Source organism: Drosophila montana, unplaced genomic scaffold (assembly GCF_035044405.1).
Source record: "Drosophila montana isolate Dmon_TW-CO22-7 unplaced genomic scaffold, ASM3504440v1 contig_3733_1, whole genome shotgun sequence".
Classification (NCBI taxonomy): domain Eukaryota; kingdom Metazoa; phylum Arthropoda; class Insecta; order Diptera; family Drosophilidae; genus Drosophila; species Drosophila montana.
The window spans coordinates 4,361,711-4,388,642 of NW_026998620.1; the positions used below are offsets into that span (position 1 = coordinate 4,361,711).

General features: G+C 43.4%; 4 protein-coding genes across 4 annotated transcripts; 2 read left to right on the top strand and 2 right to left on the bottom strand.

The window, feature by feature from the left end:
• Positions 1-11,155: 11,155 nt before the first annotated feature.
• Art9 (Arginine methyltransferase 9) lies at positions 11,156-12,335 on the bottom strand. The gene is made up of 3 exons (XM_064693951.1): positions 12,104-12,335; positions 11,818-12,047; positions 11,156-11,766 (listed from the first exon to the last, which is right to left on the bottom strand). Exons 1-3 carry the CDS (start codon positions 12,206-12,208, stop codon positions 11,223-11,225), a joined length of 879 nt encoding a protein of 292 aa, XP_064550021.1. The 5' UTR covers positions 12,209-12,335; the 3' UTR covers positions 11,156-11,222.
• A 996-nt stretch (positions 12,336-13,331) lies between these two features.
• LOC135436994 (uncharacterized) lies at positions 13,332-16,536 on the top strand. The gene is given in 4 exon segments (XM_064694792.1): positions 13,332-13,400; positions 16,040-16,231; positions 16,233-16,327; positions 16,392-16,536. Coding segments are annotated over 4 exon segments (501 nt in total).
• A 765-nt stretch (positions 16,537-17,301) lies between these two features.
• LOC135436996 (hepatoma-derived growth factor) lies at positions 17,302-17,748 on the bottom strand. The gene has a single exon (XM_064694794.1). It carries the CDS (start codon positions 17,746-17,748, stop codon positions 17,302-17,304), a length of 447 nt encoding a protein of 148 aa, XP_064550864.1.
• Positions 17,749-25,203: 7,455 nt separating this feature from the next.
• On the top strand, positions 25,204-26,597 carry Ipp (inositol polyphosphate 1-phosphatase). The gene is made up of 2 exons (XM_064693671.1): positions 25,204-25,798; positions 25,863-26,597. Exons 1-2 carry the CDS (start codon positions 25,318-25,320, stop codon positions 26,510-26,512), a joined length of 1,131 nt encoding a protein of 376 aa, XP_064549741.1. The 5' UTR covers positions 25,204-25,317; the 3' UTR covers positions 26,513-26,597.
• Positions 26,598-26,932: the final 335 nt, after the last annotated feature.

Genomic DNA, 26,932 nt, shown 5'->3' on the forward strand with positions numbered 1-26,932 from the left:
CGTATATATGAACGCAAGGATCTCAGAACCTATAAGAGCTAGAGACTTGCCCGCGCAGATCGATTTTGTTTTCGATATTCGATAACTTGACCCGTTTCCAAGTAATCGATAAAAATTGATATCGATATACTGTTTTTTGAGCAATTTTGGAAAAAACTATGAGCTAGAGTCATCAAACTTGACATGTAGCTTCTAGAATAGTATATATATATCAAGTATCTTTCGTTTTATACCTATCGCCTGTTGGAAGCAGAGGGTTCAGAGTATCCCCTAGTCGGGATTTGAACCAGCACCCACTTGTTACTAAAAACTTTTTATATATATCTTAGTAGCGTATTCCCGAGCCAGTCTGACCATAACTCGAATACCCTCTGCAACTGTATAATCAGGCATAAGTTTTTCATATCTCTGAAAGTCTGCTAAAGAGTTTGTTTTGTGAGCTGCCATGTCAATCATTATTTCCACACTCTCGAGTGGCTTTGGTCCAAGCTGACACAATAAAAAGTCGAGACTTAAGTATATATATTTAAATGGTTTGTGATGCAGACGAATGCATAATTTGAAGATCTTCCGCTTTCGGCACGCAATGTAAAAGTTGGCTGCTCTTCTCTCTGTTCAAATTTGTGTATTTTTTTTGTTACTGTTTATTGACGACAAATTATAATTAATTGCATTGATCACGTGATGGAGCTCGAGCAGCCTGCAGATACATTTCAGCAGGCGCAATTTATGCTGTCGGCTTGCAGGTGTGAATAGACCGCGCCATGGCCGCAGGGCGGCCAGCTACAGGATTCGAGGCTGGAGCGCAGGCTCCCAAAAGTGCAATAAACGAGCTTTACGAAAAATGAATAAAAATGAAATGCCAAATACGCGTACACAACATGCAATGGCCCGGTGAGTTGCAGTTGGAGTTGGAGCTGGGCATCGGGCGGACGGGTGGACGGGGCTGGGCCAGTGTGGACGACATGCCGGTCACAGCAGGACTCTTCGCAATTCCGAGTTTGGCCAGGCAAACGCTGCACAAAATTATTAACACGATTTAAAACACTTTTATGGCATCGCCCGCTGTGAATGAAGTTGTTATGCATTTTATCGCAAGATTTCGCTGAAACGCTACACCCGAATGTGGGTGGGGTGGTAGAGGGGGGCGGGGGTTAGTAGCAGTAGCAGAGGGAGGGAGGTGTGGCAACGTAACCAGTTGCCAGCTATATATATATACACAACTGGCTCGCATGCAAATCGAAATGAAATTAACGCCCTGTCCGGCAGTTTTAGCAGCATTTATTTAGCCATTTCGCAGGGCGTGCAAATCAATTTTAACTCTCTATGGAGCGGGGGTACAAGAGAGAGGATCGGGGAGGGGTGGGGGGCAGTCCTATTGACTTTTGTTGACTGCGGCTTGTTATGACTGGCGCATTTGACGCTTTAATTCCATAGAAATCGCACCCCGAGCTGAAAACAGCCGAACACAATAAGGATGGGAACAACTGGGACTGCGGCAACAGGATCATTGGCAGGACAATGCCGAGGCATTCAGTTCGAAAATTTGTTTTAATTGTTTTGCCATTATGCGAGTGTTTTTCTTTATTTGGTTTTTTGTTGACTCGCCAAACACACACAAAATGTGCAAAACCGAAGCCGAAAACGCTTCCAGCGAACCAAACAAAGAGCTCAACACAACTAAAGGGATTTGTTCTTTCGATTTTTCGTGTGAAATCAAAGCAGACAATAATAATAAAAAAAAAAGAAAGAAAAGTGTCGCTCGGCAATAATTGAGATATGGCCAGCAGCAGCAGCAGCAGTTGACAAAGGGCCGCCTGCCAAAGCACGCGTGAATATTTGTTATAAATTTGTCAGACAATGAATGCCACTGCGGCGGCTCCTTGGCCCTGGCCAGGACGGCAGCAGCTGCGCTGCCAGGAGACACAGCTCGCAGAGATCCCAAACACGGATAGCACAGAAGGAGAAGAAGAAGCAGTAGGAGCAGCCGCATCGAGTCATTGCATTTCCATTAATTAAAGCGAGTCGCACTTTATTGGGCCATAGAGCCGTGTGCCACGCCCACAGTTGTCGCCTTTGTTGCGCCTTTGTTGGTCGCCATTGTTGCGCCTAAGTGGACATCGTTTATTGCACTTTTGTTGGGCCTCCTTTGAAAATTAGTTGCGCTATTCACTCGCACACATTCGAGCAGCTCTTTTCAGCCGTTTACTGCGACGGCGACGGCGACGGCGACTGCGACTGCGCAACGGCAACGCTGTAAATTACCCGGCCGCTTACCCATTTCAGATGTTGATTGCACCCACACGCTCCATTGTCCAGACCTGGCCTGGCCTGGCCATGCCATGTGTGTCCCCTGTCTCTATGGGATCGGGATCGGGATCGGGATTGCCTCCGCCGTTGCCTCCGCCGCGCTTGCATTTGGCACATGCGTCGTGTCTGTCCCCTCGTTTAGCAGCTGTTGCAATCGTCGGTCGCATTGCGAGTCTTTGCTCTGGTAGCGAAATTATGTTAAATGACTTAATTTATTATGTTTGGTTTTTCGCTTTTTGCCAACGAGGATGGGGGGCGAATCCAATTGTAATACGATTGTGCTGCAGCATTCGTGCGACACTTTCGCAATATGTCATTTGGGGTGTGCGAGTGTGCGAGTGTCAATATATATATGTTTGTGTGAGTGTGTGCCCGGTAAGGTATGTAAATGTATACACAGCTGATAACATGAGCCTGCGACACCTGTGCCTGAATAATATCATATCAAGAACTTACATGTTTTTTCTTCTCGGGGGTTCGATTCCTTAAAGCGATCCCTAAAAGCGATCCCTACTCAAGCAACTAACCTTATATATTATGGCACGTTGATTGACTATCTAAAAATTAATGAATAACAAAAAGTGTACACTTGTTTAAGCTTGACCAACCAAATTAATCTTAATTCTATATTTTGTATCTTCTGTATTTTCTATCATTTGCTTTCTATTTGCATAATTTTGCTAAAATTTAGCCGATCAACAACTGCGAATTTTTGTTTTATTCTGGAGAATTAAATTTTAATTTTGCTTTTAACGCTTCTTTTGACGTCTATAATTATATATTATATATATTTTTGTTATATTTATATATTTTATATATATTATTTTATATCTATATATTATGTATATTATTTTATATATTTATTTTTGATCAGTATTAACTGTCAGGCCGATATAGTCATGCCCATCTGTCTGTTTCTAAGAAAAGTAGTTATTTTATTTTAAAAGATATCGAAGCATATGTTAGTCTTTTTGTAGATCAAATCGAAGTCAAACTCCGCTTTTTTGTTTCAAGCGTGTAAGTTGGCCGGATTAGATTACTATATCATATAGGTTTCATAACGATCGGTCCAAAGTTTGATGCTTATATGATAAATGTTTTTGTTACCCAACAAATCATGAATAAATCTTATCAACATTGTATTACTTTATCATGTAGCTAAAAACATTTTGTTTGTTTACAAAACTTGTGATATGCGCGTTTTTATACTCTCCTAAAATATCTGTTAGCCTGTATCAAATCGGATCACTATGATTTATAATTCCTTTGAGCACTAGCCTGTGGAAATGAAGTTTTCTACAGAAGCACTTCTTAGCCACATGGGTAATTAAATTTCGAATTCCATGCTTTCAAAATTGTGTACCTTAAATTAAATTTAACATTATATTTCTTCAGATTTGTTTAATTCGTATCGTAAGTAGGATCTTATATATATTGTATCCTCTTGTATCCCGTTAGTTTCAATTGATCTAGCCAGATAAAAGTTAACTTAAGTTTGTCTTAGCTCTTGGCTCGAAGGGCCACCGAGTTGTTGTGGATCCAGTTGCAGTTAGCTGCAATATCATTAAAGCGGGGAATGCGCCAATTTCCTTACAATGTTTCGTTACAACGGAAAGCACCTGGCGGGCAACCGAAAACAACTGCCGTGTCTTTAAGCAAATCCTCGCCAGATCGCAGTGTTCCTCATTTCCCCCCTTTCGCAGCGGCAATCGAGCGCGGGGGAGGGGGGGTATGGCAGCTTACAAGTTACAAGTTGTCAGGCCATTAAGCTGATTGAGTTGAGCTGAGTTTTTTGAGCACATTTCCCATTACAAGTTGATCAGTTTTGTGCCCAGGTCTGGCTGGCGGGAAGAGGGCAGCGCCGGGTCGCTTTAATTTTACTGCTTGTTTGCTTTCACACTCTCAATAAAACAACAACAACAGCAAGAGTCTCTGAAGAATGAGAGGCAGCTCGAGATTGAGATCGAAATGTCTGCTCCACTTTTGAGCGCAGCCCTTGCACTCCTTTTGCTTCTTATTCTACCTGTGTTCAACAGGTAAACAGCTCCCCGCTTTGCCCCCGCTGCAAACGCATTTCCCGTTTGCAATTTTCACTCGCTGCCCGTCTGATTATTATATTGTACGCACATGTTCCGCCATTATGGAGTTATTATGATCAATAAGACAACTTAAATGCTGCAATTAAGTCGAGCCAGCGATCTTCTTTTTTTTTTTGCTTCTTTCCGATCGCGTCCCAAATTTGAGAGTCTGCAGCGCCAATGGCAACGGCAACGGCAACATATTTTTGCCTTTGCAGCGCGTAATTGGCGCTTAATTCTCCTGCGGGATCATTTAATTTTACGAGCCCGGCCAATTGATTATAATGGACGCCATCAGACTTTTACAACATGCTAAATGCGCGCGTAAACAGCGCGACTACGTGAAAGAGACAGGAGACAGGAGACAGGAGAGGGAGGCCTTGGACCAGAGATCGTCTCTCTGTCAATCAGCCAGGCAATATTGAAGATCAAGATGCGGCCCCAGCTCCAGCTCCAGCGGCCGCTCGGTGTTTGTGTTGAGTGGCCGTCGCCATTAGGCAAATTCAGCGATCGATTGTGGTCTTGGGGCCGAAACGCGGATGCATCGCGGATGCTGCCACCAATTTGACGGCAGCAATTTGCAGTTACTTGTGAACTACCTGAGAAGCCGTTGTCAGACTTGCCCAGACACGCATTCGCAGACGCAGTCTCAGTTCCAGTCTCAAGTCCCAAGTCAAGCCAAGACTCAGTCGCAGTTCCCGTTTCTGTGCCTCGGCCTCCGTATTAATAACCACAAAAAATAACGATCGATTGCGGTTATTAGAGGCAATTTGGAGGAACAAGATTTTGGTCTGCGCCGCGTTTTGGCTTCATTTTTTTTTTTGTTTTTTGATAAATTGCACCAAATTTATTGGTTGATTAAATGTTATTGCACTCGCGCCTAAGTGGTTAATGATAGGCACAAGAGTGCATAGCAAAGCTTGGTGCAGCTTTTGCTCTAAGATGGCATCGAATTTGATTTTAATTGACAAACACGTCAGACGAGTTGCAAACAAATTGGCCCACTCGATCTTCGATCACCGATCACCGATCGCTGATCGCTGATTGTCGACGATCGTCGCAACAACTTTATCATCTCTACACACACACTCAGACACATCTCGGAAAGATCGTCACCTGGCAATCTGGACGATCGGGCGCTATGGGCGGCAGCCCAGCTCCATTTGCCAGCCGAGTGATGGGCCAGTAGCTGTTGCCAGCTGCTGTTGTTGTTGCCGCTCCTCTATGCCGCTGTCTCGTTTTCTCATGCCGTCTCCCTCTGGCTGTCTTAATGACACTTAAATGATCGTTTGTGTATGTCCGCTGAGGGGTTGCATTGTTGCATTTGCAAAACTGGCCAAGTGAGCTGACAATTGAGAGCAGCGGACCAGGGCTCAGTTTTATTGTGTTGCACTTCAGTTTTTGTCGGCTTGTCGCCGCTTGACCGCTGCTCGCCCATTGCTGGGGTGTCAAAAGCAACCTTTTGACATTTATACCCACCGACAATGGCCAGTCATTTATTAAGCAAACAATGCGAGCCCGAAGTGCCACTCGAAGCCAGCCGCCAGCCGGACAGCAGGACTCTTAACAAGTTTTTGTACAGCAGCTGAGCAACAGTCGCACACGAACACCAGAATCGCCATGTGCCTCGAGCTATTTAAATACAGTTTAGTCTGGAAGTGTGAAATTTGCGGCAATAGCATTGAAATTGAAATACATTTTCAGGTAAATTCTAGAGCTGTGCGTAAGAGATTATCGTAAGTAGCTCTGGAGTTGGCAGTTTTCAGTCAATCAATCTTAATAAAGATATTGGGTGATAAGTCTCTTTCGAGACTAACTTAAAATTAATTAGAAATTTGTAAGAATTCTTTCTATTTACTAAATAGGATATTTACTAAAGTATTCGTGAAAAATTCAGAGCATCTCTGAGAATTTTATCTGTGCGTTGAGTTAAATATAAAATCAACTGCAAAATACGAAAATAAATGTGATATACAAATATTTGTAGGATTTAAACATAACTATAATAAACAAAAGTAATTTTGAGTTAAAAAAAAGTATTTGTCAAGTGTTTCTGTAAGACTCGAGCAACCTTTAAGATACAAAAGACCCTGTAGAATAAAAAATATGAGCGATATTCAAAAATGTATATGCGATACAAACGGATGCTTGAAATCCATCCATAAATAAATATTTGTAAGATAAATAATTTGTCTAAGATACAAAAGTATTTATTAGATTTAAAAAATGTTTGTAAGATACAAAAGTATCTGTAAGATACAAAAGTATCTGGAAGATATAAAAGTATCTGGAAGATACAAAAGTAATTGTAAGATAAAAAAGTAACTGAAAGACTTAAAAGTATCTCCAAGATACCAAAGTATCTCTAAGACATAAAAGTATCTGCAAGATACAAAAGTATCTTTAAGATATGAAAGTATCTGTAATATACAAAAGCATCTCTAAGATACGAAAGTATCTGTAAGTTACCAAAGAATTTATATGTTACCAAAGAATCTATGAGTTTTAAGAGCATTGCCATAGTACTTAAAACCATGAGACTACATTCCATATGCCTCTGAAGACAAAGTTGTCGTACCTACGACGGGCTGAATGGCAGCATTCTGAGCCGTATCCACATTTGGGCAGTGAACAGTGGAGACTTTTATGGAGCTTCTGCTGATATTTGCATACCGCTCACGAGTTGCCAAATTACCAGCTTCATGTGGCGATCATTTGGGATCGTGTCGGTAATTGCAGCATAAAAAACGAATAATAACTGCAAGCAGGCGAAGCTTTCCCTTATTGAAACCAATGAAAAGCTATTGACAGGCCGACGCAATTACAATTACCCAAAACGCTGATCGGGCCCGTTGGCGAGCACGCACCGAGAAGCTGCTCCAAAAAGGTAATTCAGATTTTGGGTAGCTCATTAAACTGTATTTAACGAGTGAGGCAACGCGCTGGCAATTGCCAGTTGCCGGTCGCAAGTTGCCAGTTGCCAGTTGCCAGTTTCCAGTTAGCAATTGGCAATGACTTCGATTTATGAACGCCAAAACGCAGCCCGATAAAAGGGCGGCCAACGAAGCACAAACTGGGCTAATGAAAGCGTTAATGTAACTGGGTCCAGGCAGGCAACGGAGCAGCTGAGCAGCTGAGATGAATACGAAAGTGCAGATATATGTAGGTGTGTAGACGATGGAGAGCGAGATGCGGATGACTGGCTGCTATTTGTTTTAAATCATTTGGCCAAATGCCAGACATATTTCATGCTCGAATATAGCGCATACGCCTCCGTGTGCCACGTAACTCACGGACAGTGCCAAGTTGCGTTTTGGGCCACGTCTTCTTTCTTTGCGAAGGAATTTGAATTTGAACGCCAGACATTTGGGCGTTGCACGGTTGTAAATTCATTTGTTAAACGATGCGCTCATAAAATTTGCGCCCTTTTTACGGCGCTCGACGAGAGCTGAGCCGAGAGCCAAGAGCTGAGCGGGCCACGATCTCGACTCGCCTTGAGAACCAGCCTGCAATGCACACACAGGACACAAAGGGGCGTGTCCGACATCGAGTCTCGAGTCCAACTCTGTCAGCTCTTTGGCAGTGCCATTCGGCTGCGGCTGTGCGATTCTGGCCAACCTCCACTCCACTCCATCCCCCCGGAGGCACTGAAAGTTCAACAGCAGCGCGATTTATTTGCCAGCCACAGACGGCGCCAGCTGAGGCCCCTTCAGTTCGGTAGGGGCTTAGCTTACCGCAAAAACTCAACACTAATTATATGTTTTGCACTCGCAAACACACACACACACACAGTCTCCCCAAATGCAAATTGTGTTGGGCCAAAAGAAATTTCAGCTAATTTGCCAAGCATTTAAATACACACACACACAAAGCTTGAGGTTGATGCCGTCCGTGAGTTTGATGCTGCTGCTGCTGTTAATCCCGATCGCAGCAGCTGCCCCAACTGGCATTCCACTTGCACAGCAACTGAGCGTGTTAATTCGACATGTTTTTCGCCAAAAACCATTTAGGGCCAACTATTTGCACTGCGTGCGGCTGCTGCTGTGCCCGCTGCGGCTGCTGCTGCTGCATCCTTGTGAAGCTTATGTGGATTTCATGGAATAAAAACGCGCGTAAAAAACGTCAAATTGCAACACCTCGAGGGCAAAAAACAGCGCTCAGCGGACAGCCACAGCCAGAGACAGAGCCAGAGCTAAAGTCAAGAACCAGAACAGCAGCCCCAACAGCCAAGTCAGAGCAGAGCAGAGCGGAGCTGAGCTGGAGAGCCTGGACAGAGTCCATAAGTCAGTCGCAGTTCACGTTTCTCTGTTTCTCTCCCTGTGCCTGGCCCTGGTCCTGTCTACCCTCATAATAATTGCGTATCTGGCAGATGCAATTTATCCGTGAATTTGTTTTTAATTTTCAACACATTCGCTAATTTGATTTTTAACTTCGTTTCGAACACTGCCTCGGTCTCAATCACAGGCAGCCCGTCCAAATTGCTACACCTAATCGTGGACGTGGATGCTGCTGGGATGCTGCTGCGTTGCTGCTGCGTTTCAGCTGAGCTGCTCTCCTGTGAACGGCGTCCAACACCCGCTTTCATTTATAATTTTGTGCAACTCACTTCTGGCCAGGCAGCGCAGCCTGTTCCCAAGTGCCCAGTGTCCAGTGCCCAGTCGAGCCAGGCCGAGCCAGGCCGAGGCTTTGTATCTTTTTTAGCTTTCGGCCAAGTTGGTTGGCATTGGGCTGGTTGGCTGCACGGGGCGCTGCTTGTTAGTCGCGTAATTTATGTTCCAGCAGATACTCGTTGGCGTTGCCTTCAACCATTTCGCCTTCTTGCCCCAGCGTCTGTCGCACTGCCAGCCCCTGTTCCCGTTTCTGACCCTTTTGCTGTGTCTTTGCTTATTTTCTTATCCGTTCTTATCCAGGGGCCGCGTTGTTTGCGCAGGCGCAACCCAAACAAATCGATTTTCAACGCAATGCGACGTACCTCGTTACCCCCACCCGCTCCCGTTCCCGCTCCCGTTCCCGCTCCCGTTGCGATTGCCATGCTTCATGGACTCTGGCTGTCCGACCGCAAATGCACAGTGAGCGTGAAAGGATTAGGGATTATTAGTGGCAAAGACAAAACTGTGCAATATGTGGCAAATATTGCTCAACTGCATCTAAGAACGAACAATGCCAAACTTAATCCCAAGATCTGCTCCTGCTGCTGATCGACTTGTGTGTGTGTAGTATATCCGTATTTGTACTAACATTTCGCGCAGGTAACGCTAATCGGTCCACCTCCAGCTCTGGATTCGCAGTGGCTAACTAGCTGCAGCCAACTATAATCCACACCTTAGCTTTATTGCCAATAATTTTTTAGCATCGGCCACAAGAACACGAACCGGAAACATAACAAATCATAAATTAAACCCTCGTTAAGCGAACTTATTGCACTTGCGGGCCAAGCCGGGCGTCTCGCCCATGCGCCATAACCCGCAACCGGACTCGGACTCGGATCCAGGCCAGGCCAGGCGAGGCGAGGCCAGACGAGGCCAACTCTGGCCCGGCATCATTTGCCTCTTTTTATGCCTTTCAATGCGTTGCTGTGAGTTTTATTTTATGTTACTACTTGTTTAAATTATATTGCGCTATTAAGCGAATTTAATGAAAACGCTGCGAGGCGAGCGTGCGAAAGCCGGAAAGCTGCAGAGAGAGAGAGAGAGAGGGAGTCGCCAGAAAGAGACAGCGCTAGTGCTGACTGGGTAGGTGTAAAATAAAGTAAAAATTCAGGTGAGCGGCTGAGCGGGCAGCAAAAAAGGGAGCTTTCGAGTGGAATGCAGCAAGTGGCGCGGATCAGTGGGCCCGCCAAATGCCGCATGCCGCACAAATTGCGCTTAATCCATTGGCATTTCATTATTAAGCAATTTTCTGGGTTTGCCGCGAAAAGCCCAAAAAGTTCGCCTGGCCAATTTAAATTTTTATGCAATTTGTACAAAAATGCTGTTACTTTTGCGCAAAAGCAGCATAATTATTTCCGAGAACAGCCGAAACTCAAAAAGAAAAAAAAAAAACGAAAAACGAAAAACATGTCAACCAAAATCATTGTCGACGACACATTATCCTCACGGCAAAATGATGCTAATCCATCACAGACCCACGTCCCGCCAAATGTCACTTAAGCATGCGAGCGAGCGGATCGATTCCCTCTGCCGCAGACCCAAAGATATCATTTAAACGAACGAATTTGTGTGCAGGACGAGCAGGCAGCCCATTGTACTGCGCCTTGTATGGAGCGTTAACCAAGTGCGAGCAGCGAGCAGCGATCAGTGATCAGTTATGAGATTTGAACAAAAGAACTTAACTGTAAACGAGGGCACAGAGCTGCAGACAGATCTGCAGACAGAAGAGGGAGCCCGAGCACGACGCAAAGTCTGGCAAAGTCTGGCGAAACGCTGATCGCCGAATCCTCGATCTTGTACTCGATCAGTGAATTATGCGCGACATCATTTTAAATCGTTGTTGCAACGTCAAAGCTAAACACCGATCAGGTCAGGCAAAAAAGCAGCAAAGCAAGCAAGCCAAGCCCGCGCTGACCATTGTCTTTTTGAGTAGCGCAGTCGTCGGGCTGCCGCCCTAATTGATGCAGCACGGCCATAAATTTTGATCTTGCAACGATCGTTGAGGAGCACATCACAAGCCTTCAGCTCAGCCCGGAGCGACGTGTTGGCCTTTAAGGCGAACTGCCTGCAAAGAACGCCTAAATATTGCCATGAATACATCAAACCATCAACCAGCCGTTTCAGCATTCGCATTCGCATTCGCATCAGCATCAGCATTACCCTTTATTAAGTACAGCACTGGCGGCTACTGGCCCAGCCATATGCCCAGGGAGAACTCAACGCCGCGCGGCGCAAAGCAGCCGACTGCCATGCTAAAACGTCCAAACAGAAGCTGCTGGTCGACAACCTCGAGGGCATCCTCCTTCAGGAATAACACCGTTTGCATCATATACGTTTTGGGCGATTCTGGACCTATGGAGAACAGCTTTTGCAGCTGACCCTTGGCATTTGTGGAGCATATGTCAAAGTAGAGCATGCAGCCGGACACCTTTCCGTTCCGCACAGCCTTCAACTTAAAGTCGGCCTTAAAGAATTCAATCTCATCTTTGGCGCTGCTCAGGTTTATGCTCTTCAATAGATACTTCTCCGTCATGAGCGATTGCCGATTCACATAATCGTCCATCAGCAAAATGGGCGGCAGGCTTTTATCAACGATCTGATTTCGGCTCTGCGATATGCCCTGTATATAGAGATTGGCGACATTGGGAAAGATTTGGCCGCCCTTTGTCAGCCACTTGTCACGTGCGTACAGCACCTGGCAGAAAAGTGAATCCGCGAATAGAGCATGCCTAAAACAGAACAGACTAATTGAATGAAAGCTGGGTGTAAATATGTCCTACCCCATCCATTCGGACACTATTATATCCACTTTCTTCAGTCCACACGGCAACTTGAGTTGGCTGATGCAACCGCTGAGCGGCTCAAAAACTTCCGCGTTCTCGCCATGGGCCAAAACCTTCGTAACACATTTGGCGCTCTGCATGTTGCCCACGGCAAAGACCTTGATGGCGCCCGCCTCGACGGCCAGGATGCTCAGCAGTCCGCTGCGACAGCCCACATCCAGTACGATCTACGTGCGAGCTTACCAATTAAAAAGGTGGTAAATAATCGTATTGAAGCGCTTACCTTGTCCTTGAATAGGGATGCGTTCTGGTGGATAAACTGATTGTACACATTGGAGACGAGCACATCCAATAACATGCTTTCGGCCATATTCCAAGCATCTTCCATTTTTCGCAGTTATTATGCCCTGCATAGGGTCAAATCCCTCAGCAAATATTCAGTATTTGAATACAAATGCTGTTGTGCTTATTAACTTTTAGTGACAGGCTGATTCCTGATGACAGAAAGATGACAGATTATGAGGCACCTGTTACTTGTCACAGCTTGTGCTCCTAATAAATTAGTTTCAGTTTTTTACCTTAAAGTTAAATATTTAAACATATGACATGTGAATTCTGAAAACTTGTGCTCCAAATATATAAATATCTGTTAATTGACATTCACCCTTACATTTTATATTTTCAATTGTTTAGTTGAAACTTTAAAGTTAAACATTTAAACATATGTATGACATGTAAATTCTGAAAACAACTTTAAAATATTTTATGTTAAATTATGCAAGTTTATTAAATATAAATTCACATTATATGGCAGAGATAGAATTAAACTGCAATATGCTCGAGCATACTGAAACAATTTTTAGTTTTTTAGTCTCAAGTTAAACATTTAAACATATGACAAGTAAATTCTGAAAACAACTTTAAATTATTTATTTTTAAATAATGACTCATTATGATAGGTTTATTAAATATAAAGTCACAGCTTATGGCGGAAAAATAGGTACTTCATAGGTAATATACAATTAAACTCCAGTATGCCCGAGCTCATACGGATCCTTAGTTGTTTCTGTCATTATAAATTAAAGAAAACAAATCTCGCACAATTTGTAGCAATAAATAAACAAGTATTTATCAAGTACGACCCTAGAATATCTCTAAAAGACACAACCACGGGTAACATCTTATCGGGCTCCCAGAGCTGTCCGCTTGAAGGAGCAACAATTAGTTATGAGCCAATGGATGACTTTGATAACGGGCAATCTCACGCCGTTTTATCAGCAGAACATGCTACGCCTGCTATCTAACGAGCCCCTAATTTATGGAAGACTTGCTCCGTTGACAAATGCCGGCAATTTGATACCCAACACATGTCAGGCAACAGGAACAAGATCGGGGACAGACGCAGCGCGCAGTTTCATTATACAAATTGAAATGTTTGTTGCGCCTTCTCCGCGTGCTCCTCCACGCTGCATCTTCCCAACTAGGTCTGGCCATTGTTTAGAGTTTTGTTAATGTGCGCCGCAGGGTGCGTTGACCAGGGTGTTGACCAAAATCAAAGATCGGGTCTCGCCTTCGACTGGGTCAGTCTTTGGCTCATTTGTGGCGCTTTTGTGCGCTCGCTAGCTGCTCAATATATTATAATAATGTCCAATATTGGTGTGCATATTAATATCGTAAACGTATAAAGCAATTTTATGGCATTTTAAAAACGGCCATTAACCGGAGACACACCATGCACAAACACAAAAAGAGCTGACACCAAAAACTCTCTGGGCTGCGGACAATGTGAATACCCAAAATTGTAAATGGACCTATAAACGCATAAAAGGCGCTCTTTGTGGCCAACAAGGCGATGGCTTTCACAAATTTTTATATGCGTCTATCAATTAATTAGAAAAGCAGCCATTTTCACATTTTTAAACAATCTAATGTGTCGAACTCTCGTATATCCATCTGTCATGTCAAACTTGGCCGAAACTGAAATGAATTTGTTAAGAATTTGTTGTTAACATTCACGAACATTTTAATGTTCACTTTCTAAGACAGCTTTTTTGATGGCCTCGACAGAAAATTTCAACTGCATTTAACGACCTGTTTTATGCTAGTTATCGGATATTCACAGCCGCTAAGTATTATGCTAAGATATATATAAATATATAGAATATGACACCAGGTCATCCAGGATAATCGGCTTCAAGTCACGACAAGACAAATCTTAAGATTATGAATACATTTTGCTAATAAAAACTTCTATTGAGATTTTCGAAATGAATGTCCATAATTAAGCTATAATCTTTTATGGGTATTAAAAACCCTTTTACGAGCTTTGTGTCCAAAGCAGCCACATTTTCGGCACGCTCGTAAAAAGTTGTCGATTCCAAAAGAATCATGCCGCCAATACCTTAGTGTTAAACAATAATATCGCCTAAGCTGCCCGACCCCAAATATATTTATGGTCAAAATTTAATGACGCCTAAAACCACTTTCACTGCCAGCCCAAAAAATCACAAACACAAATTGTGCAACTTGTGCCGCAAAACAAGTTCAGACAACAAATTTTGAAAAGACAACAACATAATTCGTCATAATTTGAGTGTACCATAAAAATTCTCCATATGCAAGCGAAATAAATAAATAACTTCATTAATCAATTTTGTCACAAAGTAACCATTAAATACGAGCACCTCGAACGACAGTATATGAGCATAATAAAGTGGGTATAATAATATTATTTAAAGTTGCAAACTTTTATGCTAATTTGCCATTTCTGGCATACCTTAATTAGCCCATGTGAACGCAGGGGGGGGGGGGGGGGCACCAGCCTCTTTACCTCTCCAGCTGTTGGGTGCTGTGGCCTAAAAAAAATGTTAAGCTTTTTGGCACAAATCAATTAATGTTTATGGCCCGCAAAGTATCCAACGGAATGGACGGATAATGCCACCCACTGTGCGCACGAGTGCAAATAAAAATCGTAGACGCTTTGCATATTGAATTTGTTTTTTTTTCTGTTTTTTTGGTGGCATGCTTTTGTCATCCGTGTATTTCCAAATGCTTAACATCCAATTATGAATGATGGCATCGAATCGTGTCGTTTTCACCTGAAGCCACGAAAATTTATGACTTAATTATGCATTGCGGCTGCAATGTCGCCCGACTCGGAATCGACTGCGTTTTTATGACACATTACATGACGGTTGTAAATTGTAACAAATGAACAATGGGTGCTCGAGGGATATACATATATATATATATACATACATACTTATATAACAACGGGGTGGATTCGTGTAATAGTGTAGCACTAATAATAACATGTGCGTAACAATGGTCGTCAAATAGCACAGAATTAAGTGGTTGATTGGCCCATCAAATTCGTTATATATTAAATTGCATGCGCCATCAAAGGGGGTTACACTACACTACAATATTGAGGGCTGCAATCAGACCAAAGTAGAATTTTAATTGCACAAATAAATCGGAAATGTTTTTAAAATAGCAATCGTTCATTGCGTTACGAAAAGTGCTGTAAAGTTCGTTTATATTGCCTATCGATACAATTATCGAACAATAGCCAATTGTTTGCTATTATGAATTCCGTCGCTAATATTAACTAAATTTATATACACATCCAGAATTAATTGATATTTTATGTTTTATTTAGTTCTTCGATGTGTAGCACAGTGTAAGCAGGCAATCAGTCATTGAACTCAACTGAGTTTACCCAATGGCCAATCGGATATATTTTCTCCCCTTCTGAACCTGGCGAATTCGTTTGCCATAAATTTGATTGATGCAATTATTTTGGCAACGAAACAAATATACTTTCTGACACTTGGGAATTTTAATTAGAATGCTTTTGTTTCGCTGCCACTTGTCCGGGCCATAAAGTGATTCGATAATGTAAATGAATGTGTGTGTATATGCACATCTACACACACACATGCATATGCATATGCATAAAGGCAACCAGTGTTGCCGAACGTTTATTTTGCCAATTAGCGGCCGCCAAACTGTTAGCACGATTTGAATGCGGCTGATAAGCAATTTTTAATTTGATTTCCTTAGCAAATTTCCGCTGAACGGGCCAAGACTTGTAGGCCATGGGCCTTTTCTTCCGTTTGTTGTGGCTGCAACAAAAATAAACTTAGGAAATTTATAGCCTCGGGCCGCAAGCACACGTGTGCGACATGCCCACACATTGACACCTTTCGCTGGCCAGATATCGAACCCCAGGCAGCACACTCCTACTCCATCCACACCTGCTATTCAGTTTGCTACAGTTGCAGGTCCCTCGGCGCGCTTTGTTTTTGTTTATGCTGGGCAGGCACAAGTTGACAATGCTCCATCATGTCCAGCGTACGTGCGGCCAAACAAATTACAGGGGCACTGCGTCACCTGCAGGAATTTCCAAGTCTACATTGTCAAATGCCATCAAAAGTTGTTGGACATGTCGTAACATTAATTTGACATTTTACTGCCCTGGACGTGGGCCAAGGGTTGGTAAGCAGTAACAAACGTTCGAGAATAAATGAATTATGCGTGAATAGTTAACTCCTTAAAAATCTGTCCAGGAGTCAATTGCCAAGGCGGTCAACCGCAACGACACAGGACAACGTTTACCCAGACAGCTGTCGGGGATGCTTCATCTGCGAAAGCTACGGCAAGCAGCTGCTGCAAGCTGTTGGAGTACCGAAAGTCCCACAAAACATCTCGTGATAAAACCAAATTGATGTGCCTGCCAAATCTCATTGCAGGCCTAGCGAATCTGATTTGCGGTTAACTGCAACAGCAGCAGCAGCGGCGGCAGCGGCAACAGCATCCGCCTTGTTAACCCAAATATTTTACGAGGCAGCCACTGCAGATGCCAGCGATGCAACAACTGCAGCGATTAATTTGCTGCGGTTCAGATAATTTGCTAATGTAAATCGAACTCTGCCAGAGATCAGAGCAGCTCCCGTTCCCCTCACTCATACTCTTATTCGATTAAAGCTCCGGCGTCTTTAAAAGTAGGGTGGGAAAACAAATATGGACGTGCCGTTGTCCCTGGGTCAGCCAGTTTCATGGACAGCGCTCTTTACGATGCCCATTAAGCTAAACTATGCCCGCTCGGCAGGAGCACGCTCACACCCACGGGGTGGCTCCGGATTTGCTGATGGCGCAGCATTTAATGCGCTGCCATTTGTGCGGCCAACGAAACGTGTATCGGCAGCTTTTTGATTAACTGAGAAACATGTTTATTCCCTCGACTTGATGCGTCACGCAGTGGACATTACGCGGGCAGACACGCCCACGCGATAAACGCAACAGCGCCGAAATCCTTAATTGCCACGTGACGGCTGAGTGCCACAAAATTGCAGCTGGAACCAATTTCCGATCAGAAAGATGTTTCTGAAAAACAATTCTTTATTAAATTCCATTAGGGAAAACCAACTTTGTTCAACTTAAACTCCATAAAATGATCAACTTTTACGTGGCTGAGCCCTAATCCGAGTCGCCGGTTATGTGTGTAAATGGTACAATTGTTCTGCCCAATCTTTTTTTCAATGCCAATTGTGGAGAGATTGTTGGAGAGATCAGCTCTTCGTCATCGAGCTCCGCATCATCGCTGGCCAAGTCGGCCTTTGCCTGGAAATAGCCATGATCGTCGGATGGATTGGTCAGCGACTGCTCCACGTGCACCATCGCCTCTCTAAACAGGCCGTAATGCTTCTGCTTGACCTCGCCCAAACGTGTCTTGCACTTCTCGTACTCAAAGAGCTGGGTGACGCCAACTTTGGCGATGTTGCAAGTGCCGTAGAAATAGACTTGAAACATGTTGCCGTCTTCCTGGAGAACACGCGCTGGCCAGGCGCGAAATCCGCGCACCTTGGCAAACACAAAGTCGCCTACTCCCAGTTGCTTCGGCTCCTTCTTGCCTTTGCGACCCATTTCTGTAGGAATAAGGCACAAATGTTGTATATTTGCAATGCATAAATTTAATTGCGCATCGCCTGCCGCACACAAGTGTTGCCAGATCGCGGTCTTGGGCGTGAGCACACGTGCTTGCGCCAGTGTTGAGCAGCGTGTGTGCAAATTCAAATTAGCATGCCAACGGAAATTGGGTCAAGCCAAGTTAATGTTTTCTTAATAAGCTGATCAAGCCAAAGTGGCGACATTTGCATTAGCGTCCATTTGCACACATGCGTAGAAATTCGTAGCTCTGCGCTTGGACAATTCTGTTTAAGATTTTCGCTCACGTTTCCCGTATTATGTGCAAATTGGCTTTTTAAATTGTCGACTTTGCTAGGCTAACCGCAACTACACTTTATGGCCATGTTTCGTGCTGCATTTTAAAGCATGCGAAATTCCGCAAACATAAAAACTAACTTGCCAGCCCTTTGACTGGGCTTGTTAACTCAATTATAATTATTGCTATTGTACAATGCATTATTTAACAGGCGTAATTGCCACTATATTAAATATGTTAATTAATCTGTATGCCCTAAGATGATGATTCAAGGCGTTTGAGTTAATGAGAACAGTTCGCAGCAAGGTGCAGAAATGTTTTGTATTTATAATCAAAAGATGGCGATTATTCATTCATATACATATGTTGGCTGCAGCATTTAAAAACCATTCTTGCACGGCAGATAGAGGCCCGGCCCACACCCACTTGACTGTCATTCGGCTTGACAGTGCTCAGAATTCAATTAGGAAAAGCAATTTACGACCCGGCCACGAGACATAATACTAATACCAGCAGCGACGACTGCCTCTGGCCACATGGACACATGGACACATGGACATGGGAGCCCGTAACCCGCCGCAAAGCACATTAAGCAAACAAGCCGAAGGCGGCACGGGGGCATAAGCTACGCATGTAATTTGTAAGTAATTTTTTCAACTATCAACGTCCCAGACAAGCAACAACAACGACGACGACGACGACGATGACGGCCACGCACTTTGCCAGCCAAAAGGCATTAGCAGCGACTGTGCAGGGGCAGGGGCAGAGAGTGCTGAGGATATGATCAGCAGGCACAAGCCAGTACGTTAAGTTGGAAAAATTAAGTAACGAAAGCATTGAATGGCCAAGTGAATGGGTATGGGAACGGCGGAATGGCCATGGCCAGCGACTGGCTAAGAACTAGGCATAAATTATGAATCATTTAGACGCTTCCTTATGACACCAAAACGAAGAAGCCACCACACACTCCAACTACGTCGCGGCTGCCCGATGATACATGGCCAGCCAGGCGAGGAGGTGATTAACAGACGACTAAGACAACGACGACGACGACGACTCCAACTACTCCTCAGCTGTCGTCTCTGTGGACTCGCATGCAAAGTTCTCAAGGGGTACTAACAAGTATTTATGCGATGGCCTCGTGCCTCGTGCTTCTGCCTCAGTTTTTGCCATTCTATTAGCCCTATTGCCTGGCCTGGCCTGGTTAGCATTGAAATTGTCCTCGTCTAAATAGGCGACAATTGCCAATCCGGCTTTTCCAGGCTTCTCCTAAAAAGTAGAACAAGTATATGTAGAGTCTATGATATGGAAACAAGTCCTGAAGAGAAATAGAGAACTTTTCAACTCACGCACTTTTGCGTCACCTTTGAACAAAAGACTTAAGGCACGAACTTGGCCCGCAAGACACATTTCCTGGGCGGCACGCAACGTGCAAACAGCGAGCACACCTTTTGCATAAATTGCAATAAATTCTAGTAAAGACAATTAAAAAACTCTCTAATTAAGTGATTAAAAACGCGCACAGACATCAAATTGTGGAAATATGCAAGTCAATAAAGCAAAAGGCATGCAACCCGCAGCCCGACACAGCCAACCCACACCCCACCCCCCCACACCCCACACACACACACCATTTGGATATGTGTGTGCGTTTTGTTGGTTTTCCAGGAACAAACACGCTTTCGCATTTTAATGCCGCGCAAATGAGGCGACGAGCGGGCCAAGAAACGAGCCGCAGCGTGTTGGCCAAATGTGTGTCTTGGCCATGCGGAGGTGTCTGTGTACGAGTGTGCAGGTGAGTGTAGCTAGCACGCACACACACACACCAGCACACACACACACACGCACGCAGACATTGCCTTGTTTCTGGCTAATAAATGCCTTTTTAATGAATAAATCACTCAGAGATAAGCATCTCTTAATAACGTTCATTTAAAGCAGCGAAAACAAAACACACTCCGACATACAAACAAGCCAACAACACACACACACACACACACACACACACACACACACACACACACACACACACACACACACACACACACTGACACACACACACTCGCATATCTGTCGAAAGTAGCGCCCCAAACACTTGGCGTTGATTTTGAGCATTTACTTTGAGAGAAACCTTGAGAGATTGGCGCTAGAAACGCAAGCGCACTTCCAACTTTCAGCCTCTCCCCCTGCCCCGCCTGCCCCCCCCCCCTGCTGCCTGCTGTCTGCAGGTGCCACAAATTTATTTGTATGTCTTCTTCATGTCAGTTGGTTGCGACTACAACTAGCAGACTATATGCCTGACATACGCAGCTCAGCTGTCACTCTGCTACGATATGATTTTTTAATAATTTTCTTGCCGCATTCGCAATTCCCATTCCGAGCACGCTGCCCAGGTAGCCGGCGTTCTCAGAGTTGTCCGCTGCCGCAATCATCAATGTCAATTAAATGTTAATGCCAAATTGTTGGAGGCCATCAGAGAAGTGCACTGCGTGTGGGAGTTAAACAGGATATGGCCATTGGAATGCAAGGTGTCTGCGGCAAATGAAGCTATCCCCAGACGCTATCAGACAGGGTCAGGACCCGGGCTTGTCTGTGGAATGGCTGCCACAATTCATTGGCCGGCGCGTAAATCTTTAACTAACGCCTCCAATGCGAAAACAAAATCTACATATTAACGCCACAGCAGAGCCAGCTGGATTGGCACAGACTGGCCGGGGCCAGGTCCGCGACCCAAAACGACGATCATTTACTTTATGATCACTTGAAAACCAATCAAGCATAATAAATAATATCTGCGGAGAGGAGCGAAGCAGGGAACGGGTACAAGCAGCGATATTGAAAATTGCAAGCACACACACACATTAAATTATATTCACACTCTGGCCCCCGAGAAAATGAAATGGTTTTAAATATGGAGGAAAGCCAAACAAGCCAACTCAGTCTTGCAGCAGATCGCGCCGAGATCAGCAAACAGAACAACAACGAGGAGGCAGGATGCGTTCTGGCGCGATCCCGTCCACAGGCCATTAAACATGACTCGGCATTGGCAGACACACAGACCCCAAAAGCAGTCGCAGTCACACTCCCATTCAGAGTCCCAGAGTCCCCCTGGCTGGCCAGGGTTGAGACCTGGAGACCTGATCTTGGTCTCGCTCCGCGGGCAGCCGCAGCCGCAGCGCAGCGCAGCGCAGCACGTTCGACATGGTCGCCGCAACGTTCGCTTTGCTCGCTCGCTTATCATCATAACAATAATGTTAAAGTGGCAAAATGGCAAACTTTGCGCAAAATCCATAAAATTTATATGCACTCGTCCAGCAACAGATTTGTATTTCTATACGATTGTATTTCCGCTCGATCTCTGCTCGACTGCTAGAGCAAGGAGCACGAACACAATGGCAACCAGCGGCAGGCGGAACAAACTAATTTGAATTCTCTGACTGTCAATTATGGTGAATAAGTGAATGCAAACAAATACACGCCTCTCACATATATTTACTAGGCACTTATATAGACATGTAGGAAGCAATAGATCAACCCCAGGGCCAAATATCACATATAATAACATATAGGAGAAATAAGTGCATAAAAATATATAACTATCTTAAAAAATCAGCATCAGGTTCAGAGAGAGAGAGCGTAAATAGGAGTGAAAATATGTTTATATATCATTTTAATTACAGCATGACAGCGTGTTAGTCTGAAATTATGAGATTCGCAAAGAAGGGCAATATTTAAGAATGTGATTTTGTTGAAATTTGCAGTGCTGCATAGAATGTCATTATAATTGTAAATTAAACTTGCATAAATTTGGTATAACAGAACCGATTTTGAACGGAAAAAGCTAAAGCTTTGAAAATGAGATTGAATCCGATTGCGCGAATAATAATGAGTTGCAATCAATAGTCATCCCCAGATATTTGGACTTTTCAATATCGGATATATTCTATGCATTTTTGAAAAACTAAGCTTGAATTCGATCGAACAAAATAACACATTCAACTTTAGTCCTCAAATTTCTATATAAATGTTTATATATAAATATCTTCCACTTTTGGGGGGTGAGTTTTCCCAGTGAGGAAAGTTTTACCGTTACATAAGTACAGTATTTACTGTAATAACATTCAACTTCCCAGATCGTACGAATCAGTCTGAAAGTTTATTTTCAATCAGTTAGTCAGTCAATCAATTTTAGCTTTGTTGATTGATAAAGTGAATATATATGTAGGTTTTTTTTTGTATGGCTAAAGCGACTTTTATATAAATTACACTGTAATAAAAATGTATGCTATTTTTGATCCAATAAAATAAACATTTATAAAAAAAAAAATAACTTAAACTGTTGTGATTAGCTTCGCTTCAAATATTTTGATAAAAATTGAATTAATTGTTAAAGTCGTTGATAGTTCAATCTAAAAATGTTTTGTTTAATTTTGGTAATAAGGATCCAGCCAGTTCTTAAGAAAATATATTTCTTTTATTTAGCGCAAGGTATAGGAATGAATCTACAAAATTTCTTAATTGCATGATAAGTAAATTCTAATTAATTTAAGATATTGAATAAATAGTCAAAATGTGCCATTTTAAGACTTTTACAGTGTTTTCTTATTAATAATTTATAAATTGATTAAAAATGCTTGGAAGTGCAACTTAATATTGGAAAAAATATTATCTAGACCTTTCCATATTTTAAATATTTGATTTGCTTGAGGTCCGGGTTTGTTAAAATAAAATATGTTAAAATTTAATATATCGGTTGCACATTGGCAAACCCTCTTCATGGCACTAACAACAAGATACATAAAACTTAAAATACATTAAGTTAAACAATTAATTGAACATTTTACATAGATTATTTTACACGTCTGCGCTTTTTGACGTGGAGACAAAATATTACCCTACAAACTGATTATGAATGCAACTAATTAAAATAGGCTGAAAGGTTTACCAAAATCGAACTTGTATTAAATGCAACGTAATGGTAAATGCTTATCGATGTAACTAAGCACATAAGTCAAGATCCAATGTGAAAGACTTAAAGTTGGGTCAGGGAGCAGTGGGATGCTGGAAAATGAAACATGGCAGGAAATGCAACTGGAGAAATAGAAGCCGCAGCTGAGCAGCTTTGTCGAGGGGGTGCTGGCCTCTCTGCCTGTCTGCCTGTCTGGCTGTCTCTTGGCAATTGCGCACCAATCGAAAACTGGCAAAGACAAGTTCTATGTTCAATAGGTAGACATTTTGCAACAGACTCCAGCTGCTGTCTCCCTTGCTCGCTTCAACTTGCATCGCTCCATCTTTCTCTAACGAACAGAACATTGTCACCAAGTTTTTGCCGAGCTCGCAGCTACTTAGCTAATTAATGAAGACGTGCATTTCGAGATACTTTCTTGGCCATTTGGGTTTGCCACGCCCCCTAATTACCAAAGCGAGATCTGAGGCTTAATTAAAAACGGTTATCAACATTGTTAGTTTTGTTGTGGCATCTTAATAATCAAGTGAGCGCACATAATGATAAACAACAAATGATAAAAGCAAACAAATTTGTAGAAGCGCTGAAACTTGTTTCAAACACCTCAGGGGAGGAGTCGGCGCAACAACAACAACAACACAGACGACAACAACAACAATATTGTGGCCATAGCAGAAATCAAGTCACAGACAATTTGAATATTTATACACAACGAGAGAATATTTATACAGACGACTGGCTTACTTTTCGCTTTGGCGATTAATTAAAGACTCATTATGAATTTGTTTAGCCCAAGCGATTAATTAAAAGGCTGTTAGACTTGAAAAGGGTACACAAGACATTAAGACAGAAAAAAAACAACCAAGACGACAATAGAAAAACATGTGTAGCCATGTGAAGCATATCACAGCCTAACCCCAAGTAAAACAAAAGACTTAGGCGACAAACTTGCTGCGACGACGTCCACACACTGAACCAATGTTATTTATTTATGCTCACATATAGGAAGAGCATTCGAATTGAATATGTTTGTTAACCAACACAAGAACATTTTCGGACTTAATTTCATATGGAGAAGCCCGCGGAGATGACGAATACTTCAGGCTGAGCTGTTGAAAAATCGTTTGCCAAAAGTTGTAGTTGTTGTAGCTATGGAAATTGAAACGTCAAAAGGTAAAAGGTGGCCAAAACGAAATGCAACATATGTTGCGGCCGTTGCGGCCCGCATGAATATTAACACATTATAAGCAACGCGTGCGTTTGAGTGAAAAATTAGCCCAAAGAGAGCCCAACATGTTGCTGTTGCTGCTGCCGCGGCTGCTCCTGCTGCTGCTGCTGGCGTAAATTATGCAAAGTCATCAAGTCAACGTTATCCAAACATCAATTGCTTGGCTGCCTGCGTCTCTGCGGCGCGCTGCCTGGGAAAATTAGCATAAGCCAAGCGATACACGAATAACTTGGATGAACGCTGGCCCGTAGGGCAGCCAGGACAAGAGCAGGGCAGGGCAGAGCAGGGCGGGGCGGGGCAGGGCAGAGCAGGGCAGAGCTGGCATTGCAAGAATGCGTAGTCGTTGCCACATTGATGCAGTCACTTTGATAGCGCGACATTAGCAGCAATTTATATGCAAATGCGGCCGGAGAGCAGCTGATTGATGGTCTCATTTCATAAGATGATGTCGCGGAGTGCGGCAAGGACAGCGAAGCCGGAGCGTTGTAGTCAGCATCATTAATGCGAATCATTAGCGCTGCTCGTCGATAAGATCGGGTGCAAATTATGCAGCAGCTAAGGTTGCAGCATCAGCAGCAGCACTCGTCCAATATTGTGCTCCTCCCCACTTTGACATGATTTATAAATTTGTCTGATCACGCTAAATGGGGCGGTGAGTGCTTAATTATTAATTGCCAATTAAAATTGGTTCAATGAAGATGTGAAGCCAGTGACAAGGACTTCGAAAAACTAAACACTTGCACAAGAAAATAAAAATAAATTAAACTAAAAATGCACTCTATTTAATCTTTTGTTTTATTTTAATTTTATCTATTTATTTGAAACTTATGTTTTGATTTATATAAATCAGAAGTAAACAAACATTCAAAATGAGCTTGCCAGTTATTGCGTCAAGTTGGCAGTGCTAAATATTTCGTGAGAAACTATCGCATAACATCGATATGTACTGCGTGTGGCGGCAGTCGATAATCGATAACTGGCATATATGAGCAATCTGTTGGCATACGAAATGAAACCTTAAAAGCGAAATAAAAACGTTAAAAGTATGCAATATTAATTCGTAGTCCAACTAGCAGAATGGCTGAGAACATAAATTTGCTACGAGTGCTAATTAACTGTGCAGAGAAGGCGGCAAACATTGCGCGCGTCTGTCGCTCCAATGAAGAACTTTTGGCGCTGCTCATCCAGGAGAAGACTGGAGCCGAGGCCAATCAACGGTTCGAGCACGATTTCAAGACGCTGGCTGATGTTTTAATACAGGAGACCATCAGGCACGATGTGGGAAAACTGTTCCCAGCCATGCGCGAAGCAATATTTGGCGAAGAATCCACGCATTTCACCAACAAACTGGGCCAGGAAATTACCATAGCTGTGGGCGATACGGAGGCCGAAACTGCTGCTTGCCTTGAGGCGGTGCTCGATGGACATGAGAAGGCAGCTGCTGCACTGGCGGCCGAGGTGCATAGGATCGTCGACTATGCAGCGAACCTTGGCGACATTCCGGAACTTCCAGCTCAGCTGGACTATAGTAATTTGGGCATTTGGATAGATCCAATTGGTGTGTAATACGAAATATCTCATTTCTCTTTATTGTTGCTTAATGCACACATATTTTTTTCCAGATGCCACTGCTGAGTACATTTCCGGTGACAGCATGTTCACCGACTTTCCGGGCATCACCTCCACAGGGCTGGATTGTGTTACCGTGCTGATTGGTGTCTACGAACGCGACAGCGGCACTCCGGTAATCGGCATAGTCTCCCAACCTTTTGGTCATAAGCTGGATGAGCGTGTGTACAGTTCCTCGTTGTATTGGGGCGTCTGTTTGCCCACCGCAAAGGCTCATAACTGCAAGGCTGACGCAAGCGGCAGCCACGGCCATTCCAAAATTGGAATATTCTCTAGTTCCGAGGAAGCCGAGATACTTCTGCGTTTTCGCGACTTAAATTATGAGCTGGCATTTTCTGCGGGAGCAGGTCACAAAGCACTTATGGTTATCTGCAACGAGGCGGACATCTACTTGCTCAGCAAAGGCTCCACATTCAGATGGGACACCTGCGCCCCACAGGCAATTCTGCGCGCACTAGGCGGCGATGTGCTCGACTTTGATGCCAGCATCAAGCAGCAGCTGCCCGTACCCATAAAGTATATTGCCCCTGAGGGCATTCAAACAGAATCCGGCTCCGATTGGAAGCGTAATGCGACGGGCTTGATAGCCGTGCGAGATATCAGCATTTTAAAGGAGATCTTTGGCAAATTCGCCGAGCACTAAATGTTGTTTTAGATTAATACCCTATTTATTATTGCTGTTGTAGCTAATCTGTTGTTGTTTGACCGTATAAAAACTGAAAACCAAACATATTTTTTTAAAATGTTAATCTAACACAACGGACAGGTGCAAGATAACCGAAACGAATGGGGTTTTCTTGCTAATCAGTACCTTCAACCAATTAAAAGTGAAGGGTTAACGACATGGAAACATCATTCATAGTAAAATATATATATTTTTCTTATAACATCAATCGCAGTGATAACTCGAACTGCCGGGCACTCTTTCTCCGCTCAAAAGGAGTGCCGGCTAAAGAAGGAGAACGATGTGGCCTTTATAACATTTTTTGACTTACAGTCATGTAGTAGATCTACTTTGAATATTTTTGATACATTTACATATATATAGTCTGCATTCACAGCT